Here is a 17,797-nt window from a genome sequence, read left to right as displayed (position 1 = left end):
TTCAAAAGACCTTTCGAATGCATCTAAGAGAGTTGGAATTGACAAAGTTTTACGGAAATGCGAGCAATTTTAAAAATTTTCATGTTTTTTGGACCTCAAACTTCAATGCCCGTTTTACCCCACTTCCCTTTGTCGTAGAGGGCTCATATTTGGCATGAGTTCATCTTATGTATAGACAAACAAACGCGGAAAGTTTCATCCAAATCGGAGCACCTCGATACTACCTGTTTCACATCGGTGAAAAACTCGCTCTTAACGTCCCCTAAGTTGCTATTTAAATTCATGCAGTTTTATCATGTATTTAAAGAGTTATGTTAAAAAACTGTTTCATATTAAATTAAAATTATGATAAAAAGGTTGTTTTTTTTTTCATATATTTTAGAAAGCATATGAGAAGACCTTTTAGGTGGAGTAAGAATTTTTAAGATCTGACTTACATATCTTATATTACAAGCAGTTTAAAAAATGGTCTGAATTCACATAACCTCAACTGGTCGGGTCTGTTCGCCACGAAAAAGGCGTGAAGAGGGATGCCATTTTCCTCAAAGACCGTGTCTGTATAATCTTGACAAAAAGTCTGTAGGTAGTCTGTTTTTTTACTCATCACTTATTTTTATTAGGACCTCTTAGGTGCTGCGACCACGTTAGGGGAGATCCATAAACATGTGGACACTTTAGGGCAGCGATTATCAACCTTATTCTAGGCTGGTACCCCCTGTCATGTAAATCAAGTAGGCCCGGTACCCCCGTTGAGAATCGCTGCTTTAGGGGATTGTAATCACTCTATAAATGAGAGGAAGGCACCAACCACCTAAAGGTGGATTAAGTAACGTTTTTTTCTATTATTACCAAGAAGGTGCTGTTTCCTAAACCATGACAAAGCTGTCAGACCAAATCGCCCAGACCAAAGAGTAAAAAGTAAACATTCTTGGTATTTGACGTAGGTGCACACAAATCAAAAACAAGCAAATTTGAAAATTAATCTTATTTTTTCAGCTCAATTACTGGTTTTGGGCTGCAAAATTAAATATACGCAAGAAGATGGTTAAATAGTATGGCGTCTTGTACACCGACTACTAAATGAGCAGTAAAGAGCCTTTCCATCCACTTTAACTTTTGATCGCTTTTTTGGTTTACACCTGAACAATCTTGAAATTATTTAAGCGGATTTGTGATTCCTCTCGTCCCATCATTCCCTTGACTCAGATTTAAAAAAGAGTCCACGTGGTTTATGGATAGTCCCTTAGGCCGTTGCAAATATTTTTTTTAAAGTGGATCTAGTCAGGAAGGCATTTTTTTATTTCAAAATGTTAATGGAAATTCAAGTTTAATTAACTGAACACAGGCTCAAATATGTTTTTTTTAGATCGCGATGCACAACACTGCAAAATTCCGCGAAAAAAATGTTTTAATTTGGATATTTCGAAAACGGGACAAAATAACGGGACTGCTGTAAAATGAATTTTAATACACTTTTTCATTCAATTGTTGAAGCAATGATTTGTAGCTTAATGTTTTTTTATAATTTTTGCCAAGGGACATGAACATGAAAATATTTGCAACAGCATTAGAACTTTTCAGAAAATGTTGTAATACTATAAAAAAAATAAAAATTTTATATTTGGACTATTCACACAAAATATTGAACTGCGCATAAAATAACCATTTTTGAAAATCTTATTTTTAGGTGGGGGGTGGGAGGAGGGTTGGGGGCAACATAAATTTTGAAATATATTTGCAACGGCTCAAAGTGTATGAGAATAAAAAAAAAAAGTATATTCTCGCACCAATTTTCGCTGAACATCCCCAAATAACCGGCATTTCGATTCTCTCTCACGCCGGCCGGCTTTTCTCTCATCGAATCCAAGCAAGCCTTTGCAACCACATGTTTGAGCGCGCTCCGTTCGTGCATCCAAAAGAAACAAGCATGGCATGGCTCTAGCGCGCCGAATCCACCAACGGGAACATTTCTAAGCGTTAGCTGCCCCGCGGAGAATTCTTTTGTTTTGTTTTGGCTTCTTCTATATTTTAGTCTTCACCACTACTACTGGGCCGATATCGTGCCGTGGAAGTGCTTATTTTGGACGGGGGAGCCGCTGATAACAATATATTGATGTTGGTGTTTTTGAAACTTGATTCGAGTTTTTTTTTTAATTTAAGATTTGACAATCTGTTTCTAGATCTTTTTATTTTTTCCCAATCAATTAGAATTCTTAGAAAGATTTCTAATCTAATCTAATCTAATCGAACACAAGCGCAGCCAGTCCGAAGAAAGCATCCAGGAAGAACTTATTGATGTTGGTGTTTTTGAAACTTGATTCGAGTTTTTTTTTTAATTTAAGATTTGACAATCTGTTTCTAGATCCTTTTATTTTTTCCCAATCAATTAGAATTCTTAGAAAGATTTATAAATTTATTCTACTTTCAGGACTTTTTCAAATATTTTTCTACCCTTCAGTCGACTTCGTTCTCACCACGATGGGCTTTTCTCTGTGCAAATTTGTTGTTGTTATCATCCGCGCTCAGCTCGCAAGTGCTTACCGAACCGAAATGCTTGTGCTTATACGCGCCAGAGTCGTATTTGCGAATAATGCAGCACACACACTGGCAGAGCACCAACACAGCCTTAACCTGCCACGGGGAGTCCTCTCCGATAAATTCAGCTTCGGCTCGTAACACGGCACATTCTAGGAATTTTTGCTGTGACAATCGGCGCGACCGAAGGCTTATTCCCGGGCATTCCGTGACTGTGTGCGAGATTGGCACATTAAGCCCGGCAAATATTCGCACACGCAAACACAGTCACACATGCACACATCTCAAAGGGGGCTTCTAAATTTAGCGTTTTTAGTTCGGTTCAGTCCGGCGGACACGCTATTACGCGTCTAGTTCTCGGTGGCCAGCGACAATATCCCCGCGTCCCTGTCAAGAAATGGACTCGATAAGTGCAGAAACGCGCAGTGAAATCTACGAAAAGCTCTGGACCCGGATGCCCCGCGGGGCGCTCAACCCAGGGCCGGTTGCCAATTTCCGGCTGGACGATTTCATCGCGCTCATCAAGCGCTACCCGGTCATCTACAACCGGCTCGACAAGCACAACAAGCAGGAGTACGCCGACACCTGGGATCAGCTGGAGGCCATCTTGAAAACGAACAGTGAGTATCAAAGGGGGACCATTGGCGTGATATTAAGCAGCAAAACAGGGTGTCCAGTTAACTGAAATTTAAAGAAAAATGTTGAACATTTTGATTAAAACCAAAAATTTTTTACCAACTTAGTTTCTTTCGAAGAAACAGTTAAAAATAATTTAATTTATAAATTCAATAAATAAGATCTAATAGCATGTCTCCTTAAAATACAACAAAAGTTAAGTCGGAATAAAATAAAACGGCATTTCAAAATATAAATCTTCAATTTATTGAAAGATCTTCAATTTCAATTAAATTCAAAGCCTTATCCAAAGCCTCGATTATCCGAAGTTTCGATTATGCGGAGGTTTGTATGGGACTTTGGATAATCGAATCATGACCAAAATTTTTTATCGCATTTTTTTTACTTTAAACATCAAATTCGAGGTATGAGATTCAAATTTCTGGAGCAACATTTGAAAAGGGCGCTAAAGCATTTTGACAGCTGGATTTTTTTTTGCAAAATCCGAGGCAACAAGTAACTATTTAACAAAACTCGCAGTGTTGTAAGGTAGCTGAAGACGATTCAAGTTTTGTGAAAAAGTTATAGTTAGCCTGGGAATAAGCTAAACAGTTCAAGCTATTAAAATGCTTATCCGCCCTTTTCTCGTGTTGCTTCAGATTTTAAAATTGATTTCCTTTTAAATAAATAAAAACATTTTTTATTATGTTGTCACCGCCATTTTGGCCGCCATCTTGGATTTACAAATTCTAAATCACTTAAAAGTATTGTGAAGGCAGACAAAAATCAAAATACGAGCGCAACCTGTCAAAGCCTGTTGCGCCTCAGGCTGATGTATACGCTTCTGACAAACCACTCAGTTTTTGTACGGCGCAACGGATTTTTTGCGCAACATCAGAGATGCGCATTTCGGTTTGGTGGTGCGCGGATAATAGTTTATGGGTCATTCTTAAGCTGGACCATCAAATTTAAGATAATAATAAAAATCGATTTTGGACTGTACTGCTGTTTATGAGTTTATGTTTACGACTTCATGTCTTATCTTTTCTTTTTTTAAGAGGCTTAATTAAAAAAAATATGCTTGCTTTTTTACCGCAAAATAAGAATTTTTCTGCGCACAGTGTTAAGAATTTTTGAAAACTAATTATTGAAAAACAACTGGACTGGTGTAAAATGCATTTTAAAACACTTTTTTCATTCAAATGTTGAAAGTGTGGTTTTGAATTTCAACTTTTTTGCCCCTTTCTCTTCTTTGGTCAGAGCCGAGGGACATAAACTTAAAAAATATATATTTGCAACGGTCTTATTATAAGATGAGAATAATTTTTAAAATTTATTTATTGAATTCCTAATTACATATTACTGATTGAACATTTTTCAAACTTTTATTTTTTATACTTGGAATTGTCAAATGCTACCAACTAAAAATATTTGTTTTCTTAAGATGTTTTATCTTTCAATTTAAAATTCATGGCCACCGCTTTAAAAATCTTCAACAGTTTCTCTTTCTTCTATTTTTTTTTCAAATTATTTGTATTCAAATGAGCAGAAAGTTTCACAAAAGTTTAATTGTATATGTTGAAAAACTAATGAGATACTGCGAGTTAAAAAAATAGGGCTAATTAAATGACACTGAGAAAAACTCACTTTGCACAAAATTGAAACTGTAAGATGCTTTAAAAATGTAGGATTTTTTTTCAATTGTTTGAAACAATTTTATGCAGATTTGCTTTTCCTTCATAAAATATTATAAATTGCAATAATATTAATATTTTAAGATTTTACTCAAAATTCTTATGACTTGAAAAAGATTTAAAATTAAACACGTATTTTGGGAATACAATTTGTGGAATCTGTTTTAGTACGAATAAATGAGACGCGATTTACGATTCACAACAACTCGACTTTATTCAGACACGTCCTTTCAGGTCCGTACTCGCGACAAGAATGAATGAGGAAGACAGAGAGAGACAGGAAAGATGAATGACATTTAAAGGGGAGCGTCCACGAAATGCGTGACGCGGGGATGTTCATAAAAACCGTTACATAATATAACATCCTCCCTTTCCTAACAAAAAGTAAATTGTAAATTTTTAAAGGTTTGATGGAAATAAATAAATAAAAGCTTTTTCTCTCTCGAGGACTCCCGCTCGCTGTCTGCTCAACACTGACGAATTCGAGCATGGGGCGTTCAACTCCTGGGTTCCTTACGCGGCTACGCTGGATGCCAGCATCTTGCTCAGCAACCAACACACGGCAGATCTTGAATCAGCTGCTGATGGTCCTCTCCGGTTTCTCCGCTTTGGCCACCACGACGAAAAGCACGGACTCGGTTGATCTCCAACACTGGCTCTTCCGACAGAGACGAAGATTCAGACACGGTGTCGCAAAACTGTACAAGCTTCAGTATCTTGCACACTCTCGCTGATAGCAAGGGAATGTGCGATCCATTCACTACCTGGAGAAGAAGCTTGTATTTGCGACCATCGCGTCGACAGGGAACAACGATCGCACCGAGGACAGGAATCTCTGCTCCACTGAAGTTTTTCAGGCGGCAGTCTGACGGTAGTAGCTTCGGTCTGGCACATCCGGTCATCGTTGTTACCCAAGTGTAACCCACGAGACTTGTGTTGGCACCAGTGTCCAAATTGCAGCGGGATGATTGCCACTTACCGTCGACGTAGAAATCTAGCTCCGCCGTCACGTGGCCTCCAAGTTCAGGCGAGTTTTCGATCTTGCCGATCACTGCGCTTGCTTCGCTGCCGCTGCTCGACTCGTTGCTGTCCGACTCCTCATCTTCCAGAGAATCTCGATGAACCTTGTGCACTTTCCGCCTGCTCTTCGATCGCTTTCGCCGGTCCGACTTGCACGCTCTTTCAAAATGATTCTTCCGGCCACAGCGGTTACACCTCTTACCAAAAGCAGGGCAGACTCCTTTCTCAAACTCGTGCCAATCGCCGCAGAACTTGCACTCCTTCTTCTTCCGGATCTTCTTGACATCATCACACGTCCGGCCCACGACCTGGCCGTAGGTTACAACGAGTTCCTCGGCGCGGCACATGTCGACGGCCGCATCTTCCTTCAGGTCCTGCATGCCCAACATCCTGGTCCGGAGATTTGGCCACTTGTTCGATGTGACGATCTTGAACCGCAGCATTTCTTTCTCGAGAGCTCCGAACTGGCATGACTTCGACAGAACCTTCAGCTTCCTCAGGTAGTCGTCGATGCTTTCGTCCGGATCTTGCGAAAGGCCAAAGAAATTGATCCAGTCGACGAACTTGTTCCGTTTGCGCACTACCTTTTCCTTGATTGCTGCCAGAGCAAGTTCCGGATCATCCGTCTCTGCCACCGTAAGCTCAAAGTTGAAATACTTTTGGCGCGCAGCACTTCCGATCACTGACAGAAGTATGCTCGTTTTCTGCTTCTTCATCGTGTCCGGCCAACCGTCCATCCCAGCAGCGGATGCGTAGTTTTTCCAATTTTGTTTGAAAAACTCAAAGTTTGCCTCCATGTCTCCGGCCAGCTCCAGCGGAGGGGGAAGCGGCAAAGCGGGGCCCGCCGAACTTCCAGCGGCCGGCGTTGTTGACTGCTTCACGACCATTTTTTGCAACGATGCAATGAGCTCCGCCTGCGCCTTCTCCTGATGCTTCATAAACATCTTGAACTGCTCAGCGTCCATTTTTCTCGAATTTTCTTCTCCACTTCACTTCCGGGAAATCTCCAACAGTTCGAAAACGCGCACAAAGAAATATGGCCGCCGGACAGGATCGCACACGTTCGCAACAAAGAGCGCAACTTTTCCGATCACTTCCGCGTATGATTCTTTGGCCGCCCGACGTTGAATCTCCTCACAGGAACCTTCCGCGTTATACCGATGACGCCGGAAATCCACTAGTTGTCCGCGAAAACTTCTGACACCATGTTTTAGTACGAATAAATGAGACGCGATTTACGATTCACAACAACTCGACTTTATTCAGACACGTCCTTTCAGGTCCGTACTCGCGACAAGAATGAATGAGGAAGACAGAGAGAGACAGGAAAGATGAATGACATTTAAAGGGGAGCGTCCACGAAATGCGTGACGCGGGGATGTTCATAAAAACCGTTACATAATATAACAGAATCAAAAAGCAAAATAAACTATTAAACTATTTTTTCTGAAAATTCTAAACATAACCTTCATCAATTCCGAAGACTGCAAAACGAAGAGAAAATCCTTTCTCAAGGTTCAGCCTATTCTGTATGACCAGCCATGGCTAAATTAATTATGACTTGTTGAGTTTATCAAATAATTAATGAATTCATTGAAATTCTCCTTTCCAGAGAAATTCCTCATGATGAAGTGGAAAGGACTTCGGGACAACTTCCGGGTGGAGCTCAAAAAGGAATTCTACTCCCCGCCGGAAGCTCGCTACGTGTCCAAGTGGGTTCACTACCGGAAGCTGGCCTTCCTTCGCGAGCAGGTCCTCCCAACACTGGACCAAAAAGGGGACGGCGAATCCGCCCAAGATGAGCTCCATCAAATCATGCAGTTCGTGCAGAACCAAGAGGAACCTTCCCCGCAGGAGCACTCCCACGCCAACTCCGAGGTCAAACAGGAACGTGACGAATCCAACGGCGATTCCAACGGCGATTCCAACGGCCAACCCGCCTCGGAAACCGACTTCAACTTCAACCACTTCCAAGAACCGGACACCATGCACCTGCCGGAGATCACCATCACCCCGAAACATCCACTCGATCACCAGCAGCAGCCGATCAACCTCGAAAGTCGTAAGCGGCGTCGCTCTCAGAACGCCCCTTCTACGTCGTCCTCGACGGTGGCGGCTGCTGGAGGAGCCCCCGCCCAGGACGACGACTACCACTTCCTGATGAGCATTCACCCCTACCTGCGGCAGCTTCCCCTGCCGGTGAAGCTCAAGGTGCGGCTCCAAATGCAGCAGGTGCTGTTCAACGAACTGATGAGGCAACCGATCGCCGACGAGGAAGACTAAGAGTTAGTTCGTCCACGTTAGATTCGATGTGCCATCCTTTGATCTCTCTATAATACCCCTTTGCTGTAAGCTACACTAGAAGTAACTAGTCTTGGATTGAATGTTAATGAGTTTGAGAAATAAAAATAGACTGTTGAATTCGGAATTTGGCGGTGTGTTTTGTTTGATTTGCTTTATTTGGGGATGGTGAAGATTTTCTGTTGATCACAGCCATTGGATGGGATGTCGTCTTTGGGCATGATGCAGTTGGATTAATTTTGAATGGGTTGTTGGGTAACGAAAGGTGAGTGTTGGTTGCCAGTTTCACAGGAATAAATGGAATTTTATAACCATATTCAAGGGTTCATTGATTTTATATGTATCGATAGTATCAACAAGTATCCCTAATTTAATTATTTGAAATTGAATCCGTTTTGCTAACATTTTATTTTGTGATTTAAAATAAGTTTTATTTACTAAAAAATATTTTTTAATTTCCTTATTTTTCTATGGGTTCTTCAAATTAAATTCGGTAGAGTATTATTTTTAAAATTTAATAAGCATTTTTTAAAGGAAGATTCCCTTTTTTGCCAAACATTCTAGTCGATTTGTTAATAAATTGATACAATTTAAAACGTTTTAATCAGAAATGTAGGTTCAACAGCCCGAACATTATATTGATTGAATTAACATTTAAATTAGAAATTTAAGTAAATAAAAACCTTCAGGGCAGTGAATAACTGTGTAGAGAGAAGCTGCCTTATAAAAAGACTTTTGAACAACTACAGAACGTTTAAGAATGGGCAACTAAATCAAACTTTAGCGTTGCAAGGATATCCGGATATTCGCTCTAGATTTTACAAAAACGAATAAAACTTTTCGGAGAATTATCCGGTTAGTGCTTGTTTACTCAGAGTGGGAACTTTATCACAATTTTATTTTTTGAACACTTTGAATAAAAATAGAAACTTTAATTTTTTTTCAAAAATTCTTCAAAGGTTGAAGCTCCTATAAGTTTAATTTAGTGAGAAAAATAAAGAATAAGTCTTAAAAACATAAGCTTCATAAATATAAAATAAAATCAAAATATTATTTTTAATTTAAAGAACGCTTTGACGCAGAAATTATTATGCTATAGTTTTTTGAAAAATCTATGAGCTTGTATGAAAAACACTTCTAATTGGGTTTTGAAGTCTAAATTAAATATTGTAGCTGCAAAAAAATCAACTTTGAGTTTTCGTCAATCAGTAGATGCTTGCAAAAAAAACTTGATTTTTTCTCATTTATTTCAAAAAGATTGATGATTATTTTTATCAAATAAAAGTAAAGCTTTACCTGTATTTTGTACCACTGTATTTTAAAAAGTGAAAGGGAATCAACAATTTAGCAAATAATTTCGTTCAAAATTTTGAATGTATGCCCAAACTCAAAGTGGAATTGATTGTTTTAGGAATGTTAAAAAAAAGAAACGAAATAAAATAACTTAACCCTAGTAATGATTGTTGAAATTTAGCTATACCTTCATAATAATTTAACCTAATTTTGTTTTTCGTTTTTGTTGTTGTTGAAAGACAACTCATATCATTTTATTCAGCTAAACTAAATCAGATATTTGATATTGAATTCAAAATTATGAAGAACTGTGTCATGCCATCATCATCCGATATGATTTGATATGTGTATGGCTTAAAAACATTATAGAATGTTTGAAATCTAGAGAAAATTATCAAAACATCATATGAGTCATGGGTTTCCATGCAAATTAATTAAATTTAATCAAGAAATAGTCATAAAAAATTTGAATTAAAAAAACTGTTTAAGACGAATTGTATTACATCGTTATTTATTTGAATGTTACCAAGAAGTTCATAAGAAATAGAAAAAAAATTCTAAACAGTTGGCAAAGAATTTCTGACTTTTTGACAAAAAGTCACAAACTCCCAACTATCTTCTGTTTTTTTTTGTGAATTTTGCCAAAGTATCGACTTTTTAATGGCTCCCAATTTTTGTATCATTAAAACTTGAATCAAAAATATCTGTACAATTTTAAGACTATAATTCAAGAATATTTCTTGAGCGTTCTGAAAAAAATATTCTAATCAGCAATGATTTTGTGTTTGAAAAATATCTGCATAATAAAATCCGCAATATTGATTTTAATTTGAACGTTAGAATAGACAATTTTATACAGTCTAGACTCGTTTATCCGAAGAGCTTGAAAAAAACATCACTACGGATTCGGATGACTGACCCATCATTTTTTTTTTGTTTCATTGTTGATTGTTGAGGTTTCAAGTTCAACCCCTGAACTAAGTGATTTAGAATTTTTCAATCAAAACGGCGGAGATGAAGTATTTAGAAAACGTTTTTGTTATTAAATAAGCAATCAATCATTAAAGATTTTTTTAACAGGGGTTGCAGAACTCGAATTGGATGTTGAAAATAAAAAAAAATATTGTAAAAAGTCCCATCACTTTTGGATAATCGATTTTTCTAACATAAAATTACGTCATGATTCGAATTCCAGGACGCTTCGAAACCCGGACACCTCATCTCGTTTTATCATTTATTTGCGTTATTATGTTTGCATAATAATTGTCAAAACTGTGTAATTTGATGAAATCTAACATAAACTTTTAATTCAAATTTGTTTGGACGCTGTAGTCAATGTTAAAACAATAAAATAAAATAAGACTGTAAGTTTACCAAAAATGCGAAACATGTCACTGAAATATTTCACAGAATATTTATTTCCTTAAATATTCACCTGAAATATTTCCTTAAATTCTAGCAAATTTGTATACAAAATATCGAATGTTTTGATGTTAACAGCTTATTTGAGACCTAAAGAATGCAATTATCTAAAATTTTCGTTCAAATTTGTGCGATTCATAAGAAAAATCGAGTGTCCGAAATTCTAAGCAGAAGTGTCCGGATTTCGAATCAGATTTTAGCTTTGTCCGGGATTCGAAGCACAACAAGTCATTTTAATTTCAAAATTCCGAGGAAAACTGGTTAGAAAAGAATTATTTTGCATATATTCTCTTGAAATTGACTGTTTATACTACATTGTGATGATATTTCAACATTTCCAACCTATTACATGATTTTTTGTCAGCTATAACAAAAATGAAATGATTTCGAATCATGACGTAATCTACTGTAACTGATACGTACGATTTTCATACATTTTTAATTGATTTAAATAAATTTCAATTTTCATAGATAAACATAACACATCACCCTCAAACGGAACCCTATTTTCTACCTGCAACACTGCCCCCTTCCCGAATCCATTTTCATCGCAATCAATGGCCACATTTCCCCCAATGGCTTGTGCAACTTTTTCCGCTGCGATGTTTTTTCCGCGATTTTCATCGCGCATGACCACCAATGGCACCCAGCACCACGCACACCACCGTAGCCGGCCTTTTTTTGGCCACCCACGCGTCGGTGTTGGTGTGTCAACGGCGACGGAAAGCCACGGGACATTCACCCTATTTTCTTCTCGCACTCAGGTGGCCTGCCTGTTGACGGAAAAACCGGCTGATAACGAAGAGACGAGAGGTTTCAAAATGAGAGTGAGAGTGAATGCCGTGAGCGAGAGAGCGAGTGAGCGAGCGAGAAAGCAACAGTGCATGACCTCGCGAATCAGCTGACTTTTCTGGTGGGGCTTTGCGCGAGAGAGTGAGCAAGAGAGCCGAACAAAGCGAAAGGAAAAGTGATCAAGAAATTGGGAGAGCGGGCGAAAATGATGGAGTGAGAGGGAGAATGGAAACTGAGAGAAGGGAAAAAGGGAGTGTGAGAAGGAGATTTTTTGGTGAGAGCGCAGAAAAGTTTGCGGAAAAGGAAAAATCAGCTGAGCGACGAGCCCCTTACAGATTTCCTGCTGATCGGAAAATTTCCGAGAGAAACTTTCTCTCGCTCTCTCGCGCAAGTCAGTGTCGAGAAGTGTGTTGGTGCGATGAACCCAGAGTTCGATCGTTCAAAGGAAGGAAAATCTCGAACTGCTGCCATGATGGAGCAGATTTTCCTTCTCTCTCCGTGTATTTTTTTTTCTTCTGTGGTTGAGGGTGTTATTTTTTCACACTTAATTGATTTTCTGTTTCGGACTTTGCCTTCATCATCATTGCTGATGCGAGGAAAAACAGCAGAAAACAAACTTTTCCGAAACGCGAGACAAATTGGATCCTCTGACCACACGAGAGTTTTTTTTTCCTTCTACCAGAGTGCTCAAGCACTCGATTTTCTTTCCTGAGTAGGAAAAACAACAACTTCGGGAAAACATATTTTGCCCACCGCGCGCACCGCGGCTGTAATTAGATTCATTAAGGGGAAGGCTGGGCCCGCGTTGTAAACTTGTTGTTTTCGGTTTCGGGACTTTTTAATGGATTTATTTACCCCGGTGATGTGCTGAGTTGACGTCAACCTACTCTGCCGGTTTTTTTGTGTGGTTTTCTGCGTTTTCGGGACCCGCGGAGTTCGAAAATCAATTTTCCCTGGGGATGACGACTTATACTAATGTGGGGGGACAGAATGGGAAACAATCTGGGGCTGGTGCGTGACAGTTTTGCGACGTGTTGTTGACAGATGTATTTTTATTATTTGCAGCAAAAAAAAAAAAAAATCTTCTTTTGTTCTTAAATTTAAGAAAAGTTATGAAAACGCTGAATAAAGTGTTTTTAAACTTATTTCTTGAGGCCACTGCACAGTGGTCCAGATTGCAAAATTAAGTGGAAAATGGATTTTCCGAAAAATGGTTAAGTTTTGGAGCTTTGGTGTCTTCAGAAGAGTTGTTGCATATGGAAAGGGGCAACTTTTGGTTTGGTTGAAAATTAGGGTGGTTCACGATTAGGGTGATTTTGGAAATCTAACTTTACAGGAATATTTTTGGGAATTTTTTTTGTCTTCTAGAAAGTTGACGGGCTTGCCAATCCAAGCAACTTTGTCGAAGACACCAAAATTTTATCTCATAATCTACGCCTTCTAAGACAAATATATAGAAAGCATCTGAGCAAACCTTCAAAAATCAGTTTTTTTAACGTGGCAATTCAGGGTTAAGTTTTAGAGAAAAGTGGTATTCGGAGCACTTTTAGAGCTCTAAAAAACAAACATTTTTATTATCTGACAAGTCAATTTGGATTTAAGGGTCAAAAGTTACAGCGATTTTAAGGTAAAAAAGATCCAAATTTAAAACTTAAATATCTCGAAAAGACGCAAGCCAAATTTTAAGAACTAGGCTGCATTTCAAAGAAGAGATCCAGCACTACAAACGCTGAAAAAAATTCAGGGGTGTTTTTCTTTAAACTCGAGATATCTTCATTTGAAAAAGTCTAATTTTCAAGGGAAAACCTTATGAGACCACCCTAACGAATTTCGAAAATTGTCCAAATATATGTTTTTCCATGTAATTTTGCCCGCTGAATCTGTAACTGCCCTCAGAATTGACCCAAAGTGTCGAAAAATCGATTTTTGGTCATATTTTGGGTTTCCATGTAAAATTATCATTGAATTCTGTATTAAATATTTTAAAAATAAGATTTTTTGCATGATCTGTCTTATTCTATTAACTTTTTGATGCTATAACAGATTTTAATTGAAATTTCAATGTTAAACCAATTGTGAATGATATAAAAATAAGTTAAATGTTTGATTTATCTGATAAACCAAGCATGAAGAACCCATTTATTATTATTATTAAGGCCGATGCCAATATTCAAAATAGTTTTTGTCTTTCGGCTGTGTCCGATGTCAAGGTGGGGGCAAGAAAAAAATATATAAAAATTGAAATAATATACAATGGTTTCAACATTTGAATGCAAAAAATCTTTCAAAATGCATTTAAACTAGTTAAGTTATTTTGAAACGATAAGATTTCAAAAAATGTAAGAATTGACGAAGACAAAAATTTTAATGAAAAAGAAAAACGTTTTTGCGGTACTGTACATCGAAAATTTTCTAAAATTCAATTTTTTTTTGAAAAAAACCAAAACATGCTAAAAAAGATTTTAAACGTAGAGAAATGCATTTTAAATTTATTTCAGCTAATAGCGCAATGCAAATTTTGAAGTTTTTGAAAAAAAATTGCCCTTCGATTTTTCGGGCCGATTTTGAAACGAGAGGGTGCAAAAAATTTATAAAAATATTTGTACCAGCCTAATTTGCTTTTGTTTTTAAATTTTGTTACATCCAAAGTAAATGACTTCAATAACATAATAACATGAATATAAGTCTTGTTGAATTCAAGTTAAATTCAAGTCATGTTATATTGAAATGAAAGTGGACTATCACAATCATCTAGGGTGAAAAGCAATTAAAAGCAACATTTGCCTTAAAAATATTCTCAAATCAACTTGGTTGAATCAGATCAGATGGGGATATAATGTATTCGAACTTACAAAGTTTAATTTACTCCCTTAGACCCAACGGATATCGATCTAAAAATTTCCAAAAAATCAATCTTTAAACCAGTTTTGAATTTTCTAAATGCATTGGAAAGGAGACTCATATATCATCCTCATCATCATCCTGAATTTAATAATTCCACAAATATTCTTAATTTTTTTTGGATTAAATTTTATCACTGATTTGAACTTATATTTCCTTTTTATTTAAAATTCAGTATGCAGTAGTTTTTGTTTTGCAGAATTTGAGTGACTTTTTTTTCTAAAGTTATCCTACATATTCGGAACATCCACAAATTTTGAACACTTTTGTGGTAATTTGTCAACAGGATGCAAAATGCAACTTTTCTGTCGTCCCTGCTATTTTTAGGACCTTTATTTGGACATTCTCTTGCTATATTACTATTAAAAATTGTACTTTTTGTACAAAAAAAACTAATTTTAAGACTATTTTATCCAGAGCAACAAAAAACTGCCTCCAAATTGCCTGTTCCATAATTGTGGGTAGTTATTGTGCCTCCCATAATTGAGAAACACCTTAATTTGATTGATGTTTTCCCAAAAAAGTTATCAGGCCATGTTAAAAACAGCAATAAGCTTGAAATTTATTGGTGTAAAAAATATATACTCCTGGAGAGAAAAAAAATGTGTTCCGAATTTGTGGATTTCAAGGGTCAATGTTTTTCTTTTAAAATTTGATATAAAACGTAAAAATGTACAGGCGGTGTATACATCAATCAAAAGATCGCAAGAAAAGCTTTCACATGAAGGAAAAAACAAATCATTATGTCAAATTATCTAACCCTATAGTAATGTTATATTTGTTAGGACTGTTGCGAATATTTTTGCAGAGATTTACGTGGACAAAGTATGACAAGAATTTTGTTAACCAATTCTGGAAACATGAATTATTGAGATGTGATTATTATTATTATTTGAACTTAAAATTTTCAATAGAATAGAAATTAAAAGCTTATGTTATCTAAAGCAAAAACTCAACAAGTTCAATCACCCTCACAAACACTGTGTCGACTTCTATTCTGGTTGCAACAATTCTGCCTCACATGGTGGTAAACTCACTCCAAAGAATGGGAAAAATTTCTCAAACTTGTTTTTGTTTTACATTTTCCACAAAACCCCTCGCGAACAAACAAACCATCACCGTCAGTATGGAAGAAAATCGAGAAAAATCGAACGAAAAAAACCCACCACAATCTTTCCTCACTATAAAAAAACCCAAGGAGTAAAGCGCAAAAAAAAAAGAAGTAAAGAGAAAAACTTGTTGTCTGTTTCCAATTTTTCGCTCTCCTTTTTTTCCTCGCCTTCCATTGACGTCAATGTTCTGATTGATTGAAATGCTTTCTTTTTTCCCCAAATTCCGTTCCCTCCTTTTTTCCCTCTTACCTCCCTTTGCTGTGGATTTTTCCCTGGCGGTATCGATTGCTCCAGAGTGTGCACCTCCCAAGAAGTGGAAAACCTTTCTGGTGGAGAGAGACTTGTTTGTTTTATTTTGTGTTGCATAACTTTTAACTGCTTTTTGGCTTGACTTAAATATTGTTGAAAAAAGTTTTTCTAAATTTTTAAACTTCACAGATTTCCTATTTTTGGTTCAACTCCCAACTGGAATGTTTTCATCAAAATCCAACCTCTTTGTTCGGAAAATAATGCTCTGCTTGGGAAAAATTTCAGCACCAACTTTTTATAGCGCTTTTTAATGGTCCTGTCCTGTTGGAGAAGTTTTTCCCTCCCCTCCCGAAATCAACCCAGAAGGATCGCAACCGTTTGTGACCATCACTTTCACAAATGTGCATGTGTGAATGTCGCCGTGTGTGTGTTTGTGTGTTTTGTTTTAATGTTTACCAGCAGTTAGCCGGCGAAAACGCGAAAACAAATATGTGAGAATTTTATGACTCTATCATTCTGTCTGATGTGGTTGCCGATACTGTTGTTGTTGTTTGTTACTGCCGCCGCTTGGCTGTCAGATGAGAACCAATTACTGGGAGGCCAACATTTGTGGTGGGGGGGAGGGAAGTTACTCTTCGTTGGTATCCTGATGGAATGAGAGAGGAAACATTTATTTATGGAATTTACGATGAAAGCAGGACATAAATTTGAATGATATTAAAATTTTTGGGGAAAATAATAAAATTTTGATTCCATCGTTCTTAATCCCCGATTTTATTGCTATTTATGAAAAAAAAATTGCTCAATACGTACTAGGATTTAGAAAAAATTAAATTCAATTTTATAATGTATTTCATTAACTCTTCCTAGGTATACGGTAACTTTTGTTTTTAAGCGGTTTGGATTATTATAATTTTTACTTAACTTTTATTTATTTTTAATTCCACAAAGACATGTTATGATTATTGACAAAATTTGATAAAGTGGTCCTAATCCAAATAACTATAAAAATAATGACGAAAATTATATAAAAACGTGAGTCGAATTACTTTGCCTACCTTTTTTAATATCTATGATCTTTTTAAAAAATAACGTGGAACCCTTTTCAAATGTTATGCCTATTATTTTATTTACTTGAAATAAAAAAGTTTTAGAAGTTGCGATTATTTCTAAAAGATTTTTTGTAACATTGAAAATCAGACCAACAGTTGCCCTGCTATCGTGATTTGAAAAATGAAGGCTTATTGGAAAGCAATTAAAAAGTTTCATTCCTCTTATTTTTTTAAATGCTCTAACTCAGCAAATATTTGTTGCTGGGGAAAAACGCCCAGCAGCACAAAGCGCGTATCAAGTGCGCCAATTGTGGTGGAAACCGCACTGCGAATTTCCGTGGCTGTGCCGCGCGTAGAAAGTGCCTCGAGGAGCAGGACAAGAAGAAGAAAGCGCCAGCGTCCCGTCAACCTCCGAAGACTTCGAGCTCGAACGCTGCAGCAGCTGGCGGCGGAGCGGTTCCATCAGCCAATACAGCGTTCCCTCCCGACTGGGGAGGTTCGTATGCTAGAGTAGCCGCTTCTGGGAATATTTTTATTTGTATCCTTTTCCTTAGCAAATTTCGAAGGTATTTTCCAAAATATGTTTTCTTTCTCCTGGCAAATCCAGTGTTAGAATATCCAATTGCATCAAAATGAACTATAGTACAAATCATAGTTGAAAGGTACTCCAAAACTCTATTAGGTTATAAGAATTACGAAATTGTAAATTGATTATTTAATAATAAAAACTAATTGAATTGGATAATGAAAATACAGATCTCCACGATAAAAATTCGATTAGAGTGACAAGAAAAAGGAAATATTCTGGAAA

The 17,797-nt window shown here is 37.0% G+C and overlaps 1 protein-coding gene across 1 annotated transcript; it reads left to right on the top strand.

The window, feature by feature from the left end:
* The first annotated feature begins 1,725 nt into the window (after positions 1-1,725).
* LOC6044269 lies at positions 1,726-8,292 on the top strand. Its single transcript, XM_038256410.1, has 2 exons — positions 1,726-3,155; positions 7,477-8,292. Exons 1-2 carry the CDS (start codon positions 2,933-2,935, stop codon positions 8,145-8,147), a joined length of 894 nt encoding a protein of 297 aa, XP_038112338.1. The 5' UTR covers positions 1,726-2,932; the 3' UTR covers positions 8,148-8,292.
* Positions 8,293-17,797: the final 9,505 nt, after the last annotated feature.

This window comes from Culex quinquefasciatus, chromosome 2, assembly GCF_015732765.1.
Source record: "Culex quinquefasciatus strain JHB chromosome 2, VPISU_Cqui_1.0_pri_paternal, whole genome shotgun sequence".
NCBI classification, from domain to species: Eukaryota; Metazoa; Arthropoda; class Insecta; order Diptera; family Culicidae; genus Culex; species Culex quinquefasciatus.
This window is presented reverse-complemented; position numbering and strand designations above follow the sequence as displayed.

Coding starts and splice junctions, on each gene's coding strand:
- LOC6044269 (XM_038256410.1), top strand. CDS start 2,933: ATGGACTCGATAAGTGCAGAAACGCGCAGTGAAATCTACGAAAAGCTC. Junction 3,156..7,476: donor GGCCATCTTGAAAACGAACA/GTGAGTATCAAA, acceptor TCTCCTTTCCAG/AGAAATTCCTCATGATGAAG.